General features: G+C 38.3%; 1 protein-coding gene across 1 annotated transcript in view; it reads right to left on the minus strand.

Moving 5' to 3' along the window:
- Positions 1 to 12060, minus strand: part of NEB (nebulin) — a 227823-nt gene that overhangs the window by 89921 nt on the left and 125842 nt on the right. Inside the window, exons 63-68 of the mRNA XM_060105956.1 lie at positions 11872 to 11979; positions 9754 to 10065; positions 5454 to 5657; positions 3948 to 4052; positions 3694 to 3801; positions 2986 to 3297 (exon numbers count right to left, since the gene is read on the minus strand). Of these exons, the coding sequence (XP_059961939.1) occupies positions 2986 to 3297; positions 3694 to 3801; positions 3948 to 4052; positions 5454 to 5657; positions 9754 to 10065; positions 11872 to 11979 (1149 nt within the window). The remainder of the gene's footprint in view (positions 1 to 2985; positions 3298 to 3693; positions 3802 to 3947; positions 4053 to 5453; positions 5658 to 9753; positions 10066 to 11871; positions 11980 to 12060) is intronic.

Here is a 12060-nt window from a genome sequence, read left to right on the forward strand (position 1 = left end):
CCCATTTTAATATTGTAAAATAAAGTCTTTAGCACAAGGCAAATGCAATTGTTTGCATAGAATAAAAAAAAATCAAACCAAATCAAAATTCTTGAAAAATATTCTCCCAATTTGTTGTATAGAGAAGAAAATCCACAAGGAAATAGAAGGAGCTGTACCTCACTGGCAATTTCTCTGGAGGCTTTGGCATGCTTGATTTCAATGGCATCTGCTCTCAAGTCATAGCCTTTCTGCTTGGCCTCATCCCAGTCTTTCTGGTAGAGTTTCTATTGAGGGAAAACACAGGTTTGCTTACAAGAATTGAAAATCAGTAGACATATTCAAAGTAGTCATGATATGAATCACAAAGCACAATGTAAATGAAGGCAGCATAAGAAAAAACAGTCGCTTCTGAGTCCTTTTGGTTATTGCCTATTTACTTTGTGGAGTGCAGCGTACTTGTGACTACAATTTTAAAGCTAAACATCTAAATCTACTAATATTTGAATTATTTGCATTCACCACAATATAGGACAATGTGAAAATATCCCACTATACAGTAATGGGAACTAAGAATCAACTGTGAACCTAGAGAACCTTCATCAAGTTACCATATAAGACTTGATAAGATTTTTTCCCAATGTTGCCCTTTGACTTTTCAAAGGTCCCGCTAAAGGGATGTGACATAGATATCATACCTATCCTACACTTTGCATATAATTAAAAGTTTGACTTTTCTTATGGCCTTGAAATGTCAAACAAGAAAGTTCTGGATCAACCAAGAACCTATAAAGACAATAGAGACTGTTATCTCTTATACTTACTTGTGTAAGAGGCACTTTACTAGGGATTTCATTACTCTCAATTAATATACAATGATATTGAGCTGTGGACGTTGGATATAGGACAATGATTTCAAGGTTGAAAGAAGGACACCAGTGAGATTCAGGTATCCCACCTCTTGCAGTGCAGGGGCCCAGATATGTATCTAAACTAATGTTTGAAAGAGAATTTCCATTCATACTGCATTGGGAATGGTAGCCAAAGAGGAAGTGTCTAGCACCCAAAGCTGTAAACATTTCTAAGGCAGGTAATTTGTCCATTATAACACACCCCATAAGCTGACAGATATTGTCCCATAAAGACATTTACACTTCATATTTATGCCTCTTACATTGCTGATTTGCATGGAATTGATTTGGGCCTGCAGTATGACTGGCATGTCAGAAGGAATGCTTATGTTGCTTTTATCTTTATTCCAGGCTTCTTGATATAGTTTCTGTGGAGAGAAGGAAAATATTATTTTAATACAGCAATAGAGATGGATATCTGAACATTAAGCCTTAGCAACTATTTAACCTGGGAAAATGTTTTGTTATATGTTTGCAGTGGTTAGTTTTTTGTGTCAGCTTGGCTAGGCCAGCGTACCCAGGTATTTGGTCAAACATTATTCTACATGTTTCTGTGAAGGTATTTTTTAGATCAGATTAACATTTATACCAGTAGACTTTGGGTAAAGCAGATAACGCTCTGTGATGTGGGGGCTTGTTCAGTCAGATGAAGGCCTTAAGAGAAAAAAGACTGACCTCCCCTGAGCAAGAGTAATTCTGCCAGCAGACTACCTTGGGCTTGAACTGCAACTCCTGCCTGGGTCTTGAGGCTGCTGGCCTACCCTGCAAACTTTGGACTTGCCAGCCTCTACAATCATGTGAGTCGATTCCATGAAATAAAACTCTCATACCTCTTATTAGCTCTGTTTCTCTGGAGAACCCTGACTAATACAGTGTTCTACCATTTACCGTGTAGCATTATGCCACAGGTTTTGTAATAAGTATTTGCTTGCTGAGTTGTAATGGAGTGACATTTTTCATTTTAGTGCTTCCAAGTCTGTGTGTGAGGTAGGGGAAAGGCGCGTTGGCATTTGTCAGAGTTCTACTTAGCATGTGCCTTCACTAAACTAAACTAAGAGATTCTTAGAGTTGCTCCAAGCACTTTAAGTCTTTGAAGAGAAACAATCTACTTTCTCTGTTTCATCCACAGATGCTCCGTTTGGGTGGCATCTTCTGAGAAGAGAGTCTTGCTAAAGGAGAGCCTGGCGGTAGGATGTTTCTTACCTCACTCATTTGCAGAGAATTGGCTTTTGCCATGACAACCTCTGGCGTGTCGACTATGGAAGTGAATTTCAAGGCTTCTGGGCGTGTCCTGTAGAGTCTTTCATTCAGCAGGTCTTGAGCACCCTTCACCCTGGTCATTTCTACTGAGCCTTCTGGCATCCAGCCAATGCCACGCAGCCACTCCAGGTCTGCTTTGTACACATTCTACAGAGACATTAGACAGAAATATTGTTCCAAGTGCTAGACATAGCACCCCTTAATTGCAAAGTAAGTTCACAGGGTTAAGGGGTTGATAAGCACAGGAGATGGTGGTTCCAAAAAAGTAGGACCTGAGATTTCACATGAATCAGGGGATTCAAAATCCATGACAGAGTAATTTGTAAAAGCATAATTTTTTATGCTAGCCATGAATAAGGATAAAATGGTAATAATGCTAAATTTCATGGTAATTATTTGATATTTCAAAGAAATTATATAACTGAAAAACAATTTAAAGATATTTTGTCAAATCTCATTTCCTTTTCATCCTGTAATAGGATGAAACTCTGTTTAGTGTTTTGGATATAGTACAACAGTGGCAGTTATTTTTTAAATGTTCAGATAATTTACGTTTGTTTGAAATATATTTTCATTGCCAGACAGTACTAAGGACATGAAGAAAATAGTCTGGAATCTAGGCCAGGGAGGACATGACCTAAGTAGGGTTCTTCATCTATGTTCTTTGATTCCCATAACATAACTCCTAAATATGGGTTTTGTTTTAACAATGTGATTGGCTCCCCCTGAGGTTGTGCAGTGAGCAACCCATGGGTCTGTCCACAGAGGCACTGTCTGTACAATTAACAAATCTATGTCCTCCCATTCCTCTTTTCCCAAAGTTCACGTTACGTACATCACTCTGTAGTTCATAGGCCTTCCTTGCTTGGATAATGTCGTTTTGATCAGGTAAGCACGTCCAGTGACGCAGGTAATTTCGATAATCAATGTTACTGACCAGAATCTGACATTTCTTGGCCAGCAAGATGCCTAACATGTCCACTGGGCTACTGAACTTGGTCTTCCACTTCTGGAAATCCTTTTTATACTCTCTTTCACTTTGAATCTTCCCTGCATGTATGGCACACATAATCTTGGGGTCATCTTCAATGCTCCGGGCTCCAATGTGGTGGCCTTTCTGTTTCTCATATGCTTCTTTGTATTTGTACTAAAACATAAGAAATATATGTTTAAAAGCCCAGTTTTAAAACCATATGCGTGCTGACAATTAGACAACATGAAAACCCACAAGCAAATGGATAAGAATTTCATATTTTGAATATTCTGACATCTCTGAACAATTTTAAACTAATGTTTTATGCTGTCATAAACGTTAACAGTAGTGTAATCATATATCTTCACTGCTGAAAACTTTTTCTGCAACAACTCTAACTACAATTTCAAAATGTGTTTTTCTTCTCTGAGACAACAAAGGGAAAGGTCTTGGAAGGTAAGAAGCATGACTGGAGGGGTAATGAGGAAGCAGTTACAAAGTGTGGACCACCAGCTGCACTGTGGTTGTTCAGCAAGGTGAGACCAAGGGGGTTAGACAGAGAGCACTTACATCACTGGCAATGTCCCTCGAGGCCTTGGCACTCTTGATGGGAATAGCATCAGCTCTCAGATCATAGTCCTTCATCTTTGATTCATCCCATCCCTTGGTGTAAAGTTTCTAGGTGGAGGATAATACACAACAGAAAAAGAAAAGAGTTATAGAAAGTTAACAGGCCACTTCCAGTAAGGAAGGTGGTAAGATGGAAAAAGTATTTTAATTACTCCTAGACTAAAGGCTGACTTAACAATCAGGAAATCTCTTACTTGGCTGATATTGGCAGAATTGCTCTTGGCCAGCATGATTCCTGGGGTGTCCTGCGTCATGTGGATGGAGGTTTTGTCAGTATCCCAGGCTTCTGTATATAAATGCTACGGGGGAGGTGAGGTAAAACCCTTTGTTAAAGCCAATACATTGCAGTTATTATAAAATTTAACTCATTTAACTGTAAAATAGCTTTTGAAAACTTACGTGGAGGTGAGGGAAGCAAAAGGGTATGGGGAGAGTAAATCATGGCAATATTTAAACAGACATATGATCGTTTCATAGCCAATGTAAAGCAACATCATGATCTCAATTATTGATTCTTTTCATCCAGTGACTCTCAAGCTTAGTCACAGAACCTTCAAGGATGGAGCTTGGCTATAGAACTATGATATAGTAGAAATCCCTAGACTTCAGAATCAATCCCAATGTCAAACCCAACTCCCCTATGTCCAAGCTGTGTGATCTTGAGAAAGGTACATAAATTTAGCCTCACATGCCTCGTTTTTTGGAGGGGGATAATCATATCTTTCTCATTAAGTATTTTTTTAAACTTTATACTTACCTCTTTTTTTTTAAGTTGAGGTGAAATTAGTGTATTACTTTATTGAGTATTTTTTGGAGATTAACTGTAACATATGTAAAGTGCTTGAGTCATAGTAGGCACTCAACAAATTTTATGTTTCCTATTGTTATGATCACTGTGACTGCTGTTGATGAGTGTGGTATAGAATAGAGTTTCTGGAGTTTTAATACCCCAAATGTTGGAGTTTGCTATCTGAGAGCCAATTTCATATTCTGCACTGAGCCCTCATTCTCACTACCCAGATATTTGGAAGACATTCAGGCAGGTGTGGGAGAATTCAGAAAAGTTCAATTCAATCTCAGCCATGCATATTAAGGGCCTACCTGTTGGATAAAGAAATTAGCTGAGTATCAATAAACAGATTGCCAGCACTCTGGAGGAAAAAATCGATCATCGATCTTGTACAATAAAAATGAAAGCAGCAATAATATCTCACTTTGCAAAGTGGGATTTCTACCACCTATGGTTTTGGAAGCAAGTAATTTGAGTTGTGCACTGGCACTGCTATGCACACTGTGTTTCCAACACTTCTGAACAAAATTCAAAATGACTGTATTTTTTTTTTTACAGGATGGATAAAGAGATGTTGATGCCTTGAGTCTGCTCTGCCAAGCAGAATGTGCAGAGAAAAGTAGTGCATTTGTGGATGTCTCTGGGTCACTGCTCAGAAGAGTGTATGCCTTACTCCAGAGAACTTGTCCTAGGCTGTAGTTCCTCACCCACACAGAGAATGAGGGGACACAGGGTTGAGAGAAGCATGCAGGTCCAACTAGGATTCAAGCACATGCTCTGTTGAAGGCCTGCATGAGAATTAGGCCCATCACCTCTCCTTTCTCTGGAAATCCTCCAGGACATTTCTCACTTTATAAGCCCAGTCTGTGGAAGGTATGACACAGGCAACTGGCAAAAGCTGGAGACTCACCTTGCTCATGGTCAGGGCATTATTCTTTGCCAGGACAATCTCTGGGGTGTCTGGAATGCATGTGAACTTGAGCTGGTCTGCGGGCTGGCGGTACTTCCTGTCACTCAGGATTTCTCCTGCTCTCTTCACATTCTCGACCTCCACAGAGCCAATAGGCACCCACCCAATGCCTCTCAGCCACTCAAGATCAGCCTTGTAAATAGCCTGAAAATGAAACAATGTCAAATATGTGTAGAAATTACCTCCACAGCCTGATGTCAAATCTTGATTTAGCATGGTGTATACAGATGGTGTATAATTCTGCATCTTGTGTAAATTTCGGGGAAGACACAGGACTGCCTTACTTTGGTGTAGAATGGCTAGTCCAGCACTTTGTCCCTGAAGGTAGTCAATGTTTGCTGTTTTAAAGACCTATGAAATCTCTAATAATATGTGATTTCATCAATGAAAAACCATTTTAAGGAAATTCCTGCCTGCCTCCTGATACAAAGTGTTTATTCTCTGATTTGATTACCTATACCTCTTTGTATGAGAATAATTCTCTGTTAGAGTATAGTTTGTTCCTATCTCATTGGGCAGGGGCCTTCACAGACATTGCACAACATAAAGAAAGGATGAACACTTCCACATGCTGAATCCACGTGTTTTCTTGGGACAACAAAAAGGGATCTTTTTTCAGATGATTCTATACTCATGTTTCTAAGCCAAAGAGTATATATATTTTTACTCTTACTTATCTTATCCTCAGTCCCTCTTCTTGTGTTGTAGTTCAAGTAAAAAAAAAGATATTTTATCCTGCTTTCATGTTTCTTCTTTGAAATTAAAAAAATTGGCTGATGGAGAATTTTTCTCATAAGTAAGAGTAACAATTCTTTTTGTTTTTATGGCTTTCGGGGAAACTCTTTTTTACAATGCCAACACTTTTATCATTCTTCCAAAAGTGACTACTTGTCAGAGCCTGATCAAAAAAACAAGGAGCTACTATACCAGTAAGGTAGTATTTGAGTCCCAAGGACAATCTACTGGCTGACAACAAAAATACTTAACATATTTCTAGGGAGATAGTGTTTTCAGCTTCTTAGAAAAATTGTCTTGATATATATAACTCATTCTTATATTTCCTTCCACAAGCTATAATAGATATTTTCTATAAGTTAAGTAGTCAGAAAAATGATAATGCAATAAATTCATTTGGAAAATCAGGTTGCATTAAATCAGGATTTCTTAACCTGGCATCAATGAACTTAGATAGAAAAAACATCTTTATTTTCATTAACCTCTAACTGAAACATAGCATTTCTTTTAGCTATAACTATAGGCAACAGATGATGGTAGTATTAACACTACATGGAATTTTATCAGCAATAGAAGTCATAAATATTTTCATATTCTATTACAGTTGTTGCAGACATCTTGCATATTTATGTTCATCACTTCTTTGAAATTAAGCTGGTTTTATACCCACTGCTAGATCTTTTTATTTAATGTGTCAATAAAAAGCATATATATTACTACACTGTTGGTGGGAATGTAAATTGGTGCAGACACTGTGGAAAACAGTATGAAGGTTTCTCAAAAAACTAAAAATATATTGGGTTGTTTTTTTAATATTGAGCTGCATGAGCTGTTCATATATTTTGGAGATTAATCCTTTGTCCATTGATTCGTTTGCAAATATTTTCTCCCATTCTGAGGGCTGTCTTCTCGGCTTGTTTATGGTTTCCTTTGCTGTACAAAAGCTTTGAAGTTTCATTAGGTCCCATTTGTTTATTTTTGTTTTTATTTCCATTACTCTAGGAGGTGGATTGAAAAGGATCTTGCTGTGATTTATGTCAAAGAGTGTTCTTCCTATGTTTCCCACTAAGAGTTTTATAGTGTCCAGTCTTACATTTAGGTCTCTAATCCATTTTAAGTTTATTTTTGTGTATGGTGTTAGGGGGTGTTCTAATTTCATTGTTTTACATGTAGCTGTCCAGTTTTCCCAGCACCACTTATTGAAGAGACTGTCTTTTTCTCCATTGTACATCCTTGCCTCCTTTGTCAGGGATTAGTTGACCATCGGTGCGTGGGTTTATCTCTAGGCTTTCTATCTTGTTCCATTGATCTATGGTTCTGTTTTTGTGCCAGTACCATATTGTCTTTATTACTGTAGCTTTGTAGTATAGTCTGAAGTTGGGGAGTCTGATTCCTCCAGCTCCATTTTTTTCCCGGATGACTGCTTTGGTTATTCAGGGTCTTTTGTGTCTCCATACAAAAATGGGCAGACCTAAATAGACATTTCTCCAAAGAAGACATACAGATGGCCAAGAAGCACACGAAAAGCTGCTCAACATCACTAATTATTAGAGAAATGCAACTCAAAACTACAATGAGGTACCACCTCACACCAGTTAGAATGGGCATGATCAGAAAATCTACAAACAACAAATGCTGGAGAGGGTGTAGAGAAAAGGGAACCCTCTTGCACTGTTGGTGGGAATGTAAATTGATATAGCCACTATGGAGAACGGTATAGAGGTTCCTTAAAAAACTAAAAATAGAACTACCATATGACCCAGCAATCCCACTACTGGGCATATACCCAGAGAAAACCATAATTCAAAAAACACGTGCACCCCAATGTTCATTGCAGCACTATTTACAATAGCCAGGTCATGGAAGCAACCTAAATGCCCATCAACAAACGAATGGATAAAGATGATGTGGTACATATATACAATGGAATATTACTCAGCCATAAAAAGTAACAAAACTGCGTCATTTGTTGAGATGTGGATGGATCTAGAGACTGTCATACAGAGTGAAGTAAGTCAGAAAGAGAAAAACAAATATCATATATTAACACTTCTATGTGGAATCTAGAAAAATGGTACAGATGAACTGGTTTGCAGGGCAGAAATTGAGACACAGATGTAGAGAACAAACGTATGGACAGCAATGGGGGAATGTGGTGGGGGGTGGTGGTGGTGGTGTGATGAATTGGGCGATTGGGATTGACATGTACACACTGATGTATATAAAATGGATGACTAATAAGAACCTGTTGTATAAAAAAATAAAATTAAATTAAAGAAACAAACAAAAAAATTAAAAATAGGACTACCATATGACTCAGTAATTCCACTTCTGGGTACACATCCAAAAAAAACAAAAACACAAATTTGAAAAGATACATGTACCCCAATGTTCATAGCAGTATTATTATAATTGCCAAGATATATAGAAGTAACCTAAGTGTCCATCAAGAGATGAATGGATAAAGGAGACGTTTATATATATACATAACAGAATACTACTCAGCCATAAAAAAAGAATGAAATTTTGCCATTTGCAACAATGTGGATGGACTTGGAGGTATTATGCTAACTGAAATAAGACAGACAGGGAAAGACAAATACTGTATGATATTACTTACATGTGGAACCTAAAAAAACAATAAACTAGTGAATATAACAAAAAAGAAGCAGACTCCCAGATATAGAGAACAAACTAGCGGTTACCAGTGGGGAGAGAAAAGGGGGGAGGGGAAAGATAGGGGGAGGGGATTAAGAGGTACAAACGATTATGTATAAAATTAGCTACAAGGATATATTGTACAATGCAGGGAATAAAGCCAATATTTTATAATAACTATAAGTGGAGTATAGCCTTTAAAAATTGTGAATCACTATATTATGCACCTGTGACATAATATTGTACATCAACTACACTTCAATAAAAAAGCATCTATATTACTACATCATGTATTTAGTTTAATTTTTTCTCCTGATAATCTAATTTTATTTATTTATAATTTATTTTTAATTTTTTATTATTTTTTATTGAAGTATAGTTGATTTACAATATTGTGTTAGTTTCAGGTATACAGCAGTGATTCAGTTATATATAATTCAGTTATATATATATATATATATATATATATATATATATATATATATTCTTTTTCAGATTCTTTTCCATTATAGGTTATTACAAGATATGGATATAGTTCCCTGTGCTATACAGTAGGCCCTTGCTCTTTATCTATTTTATATATAGTAGTATGTATCTGTTAGTTCCAAACTCCTAATTTATCCCTCCCCTTGCTTTGTATAATATTTTGATAACCATATTTCGATGTAATCGGTTTCTTTTGAAACGAGTGTGTGTGTGTGTGTGTGTGTGTGTGTGTGTGTGATGCATCTCATGACACTGTCCTGAGAAGTTGTCCATAGGTTTCACCAGACTGGCAAAAGATTCCACAGCACAAAAGTTAGAATCCCTTCTTAAAACCTTGCTAAAGAATATTAAACCCACTTACATCACTCTGAAGGTCATAGGCCTTCCGAGCCTGAATGATGTCATTCTGATCAGGCAGACAGGTCCATTCATGAAGGGGTTTCTTGTAGTCTACGTCGCTTACAAGGATCTGGCACTTCTTGGCCTGCACCACCCCCAGCATGTCCACTGGGCTACTGAACTTGGTCTTCCACTTCTCAAAGTCCTTCTTGTACTGCCGGTCACTCTGGATCTTGGCCGCATGCATGGACCACATCATCTTGGGGTCATCTTTGATGTCCCGGGCTCCAATGTGGTGGCCAAGCTGTTTGCGGTAGCCTTCCTTGTACTTGTACTGAAAAAAGAATAGAGATATAAGTCTAATGATATGGACATCTTATTTATATCACATTTCATAGTTTCATAGACACATTATTTCTTTTGATTTTTCCCACCACTAGTGTGAGGGAGAAAGTTTAATATTATCAACTCCATTTTATAAAATAGAAACCTGAAGCCTCCAGGAGTTAAGTGATTTGTTCAAGGTCACATCATAAGCAGGTAGCAGGGCTGAGACCAGAATGGAGAGCTTCTGGTGCCTAATATTTTCCCCTTCCACTAAACTATACTGCCTAGTTTACATTTGCTTAACAAGTAAAGATAAAACATTGTGTACAATTTAAAAGAGCATCTACTTAATTTAAAGATGTGACTTTTTTCTAAAAATGTTTCGATATGATGAATATTTTAGAATATTTCCCTTGTAATCAGAATTTATAGTGAATCCGTGGTCAAGGATACAGACTACATTTAGAAAGTTTCACCAGGAAATATCTCCCTTATTTGCCTGTCAATGTCATTGAACTTTCAACCATGAGAGAGTAATAACTTGGGTTAACACTCTATCTACTTTTAAAATTCAAGAATAATACTTTATGGTCCATTTTACCATGAGATGGTCATAGTGTGGGCTTCTCCAGGTTAACAGCCAGAAAAAGTTTTTATAATGGAAAGAATGAAGCATATGTCTAAGGTCTGGGACACTTCCAGAAGAAGGAAAGTCTGGATTTGGGTCTTAAGGAGCCCTGGTACAGAATGAGGGTACTGGACACCCTCAGGAGATGTTTCTCATGACACAGGAAGGACTAGAGAGGAGAGGAAAGTGGGTGCTGAGTAAAAGCTTTGCTTACTTCTCAACTTGTTCTTGTGTCCAGTTATGGGCATCTTGGTAGGAGAACTTCACTAAAGGTCAACAAAGGATTAAACAAAACTCTAAAATGTATGCATAATTAACATCTTCCCTTAATGCCAGAGTAAACGGATAGAAGTAGTAGGAAAGAGTTCACATTTATGTTCGCTGATTTACATGTGCTACCAATGTCTTTAACAACAACATTTTTTACAAACGTCTGGGTCATCAGCTGCTCAACTTCTGAGGCTCAAAAATATGAGCCCAGGGCTTCCCTGGTGGCGCAGTGGTTGAGAGTTCGCCTGCCTATGCAGGGGACATGGGTTCATGCTCCAGTCCGGGAAGATCCCACATGCCGCAGAGCGGCTGGGCCCGTGAGCCATGGCCGCTGAGCCTGCGCGTCCGGAGCCTGTTCTCTGCAATGGGAGAGGCCACAGCAGTGAGAGGCCCGTGTACCGCAAAAAAAATATATATATACATATATATATATATGAGCCCATTTTTAGTGTTCATAAAATACTTATTTTTAAAGAACATAACTCCATCTTTGACAGATTAGCAGGTATACTGGACATAGTAGCTTTTGTTTTCTTTGTTTTCATTTGCCACTTTGTACATGGTGGGGGTCGTTAAAGGAAATTGAGACTTGCAGGCTAAATTTCTGGCAAGAAAAGCTGTAAAAGCTGCCATTTGTTAACATCTTTGAGTAAGAAATGCCTCTTCCAGGGGCTTCTCTGGTGGCGCAGTGGTTGAGAGTCCGCCTGCCGATGCAGGGGACAAGGGCTCGTGCCCCGGTCCGGGAGGATCCCACATGCCGCAGAGCGGCTGGGCCCGTGAGCCATGGCCGCTGAGCCTGCGCGTCCAAAGCCTGTGCTCCGCAACGGGAGAGGCCACAACAATGAGAGGCCCACGTACCGCAAAAAAAAAAAAAAGAAAAAAAAAGAAATGCCTCTTCCAGAAACATCAACTTACATCACTAGCAATATTTCTTGATGCCTTGGCTGCTCGGATTGGAATGGCATCCACACGCAAGTCATAGCCTTCCTTCTTTGACTCCTCCAAAGCAAGTTTATAAAGTTTCTGCAGAAAAAAGAATTGATCAATCGTTACTCCTTTCATAAAAAATGAAACTATTATTAATAAGCTTTCTCTGTCCTCATT

The sequence above is a fragment of the Mesoplodon densirostris genome, chromosome 8 (genome assembly GCF_025265405.1).
Source record: "Mesoplodon densirostris isolate mMesDen1 chromosome 8, mMesDen1 primary haplotype, whole genome shotgun sequence".
Lineage (NCBI taxonomy): Eukaryota > Metazoa > Chordata > Mammalia > Artiodactyla > Ziphiidae > Mesoplodon > Mesoplodon densirostris.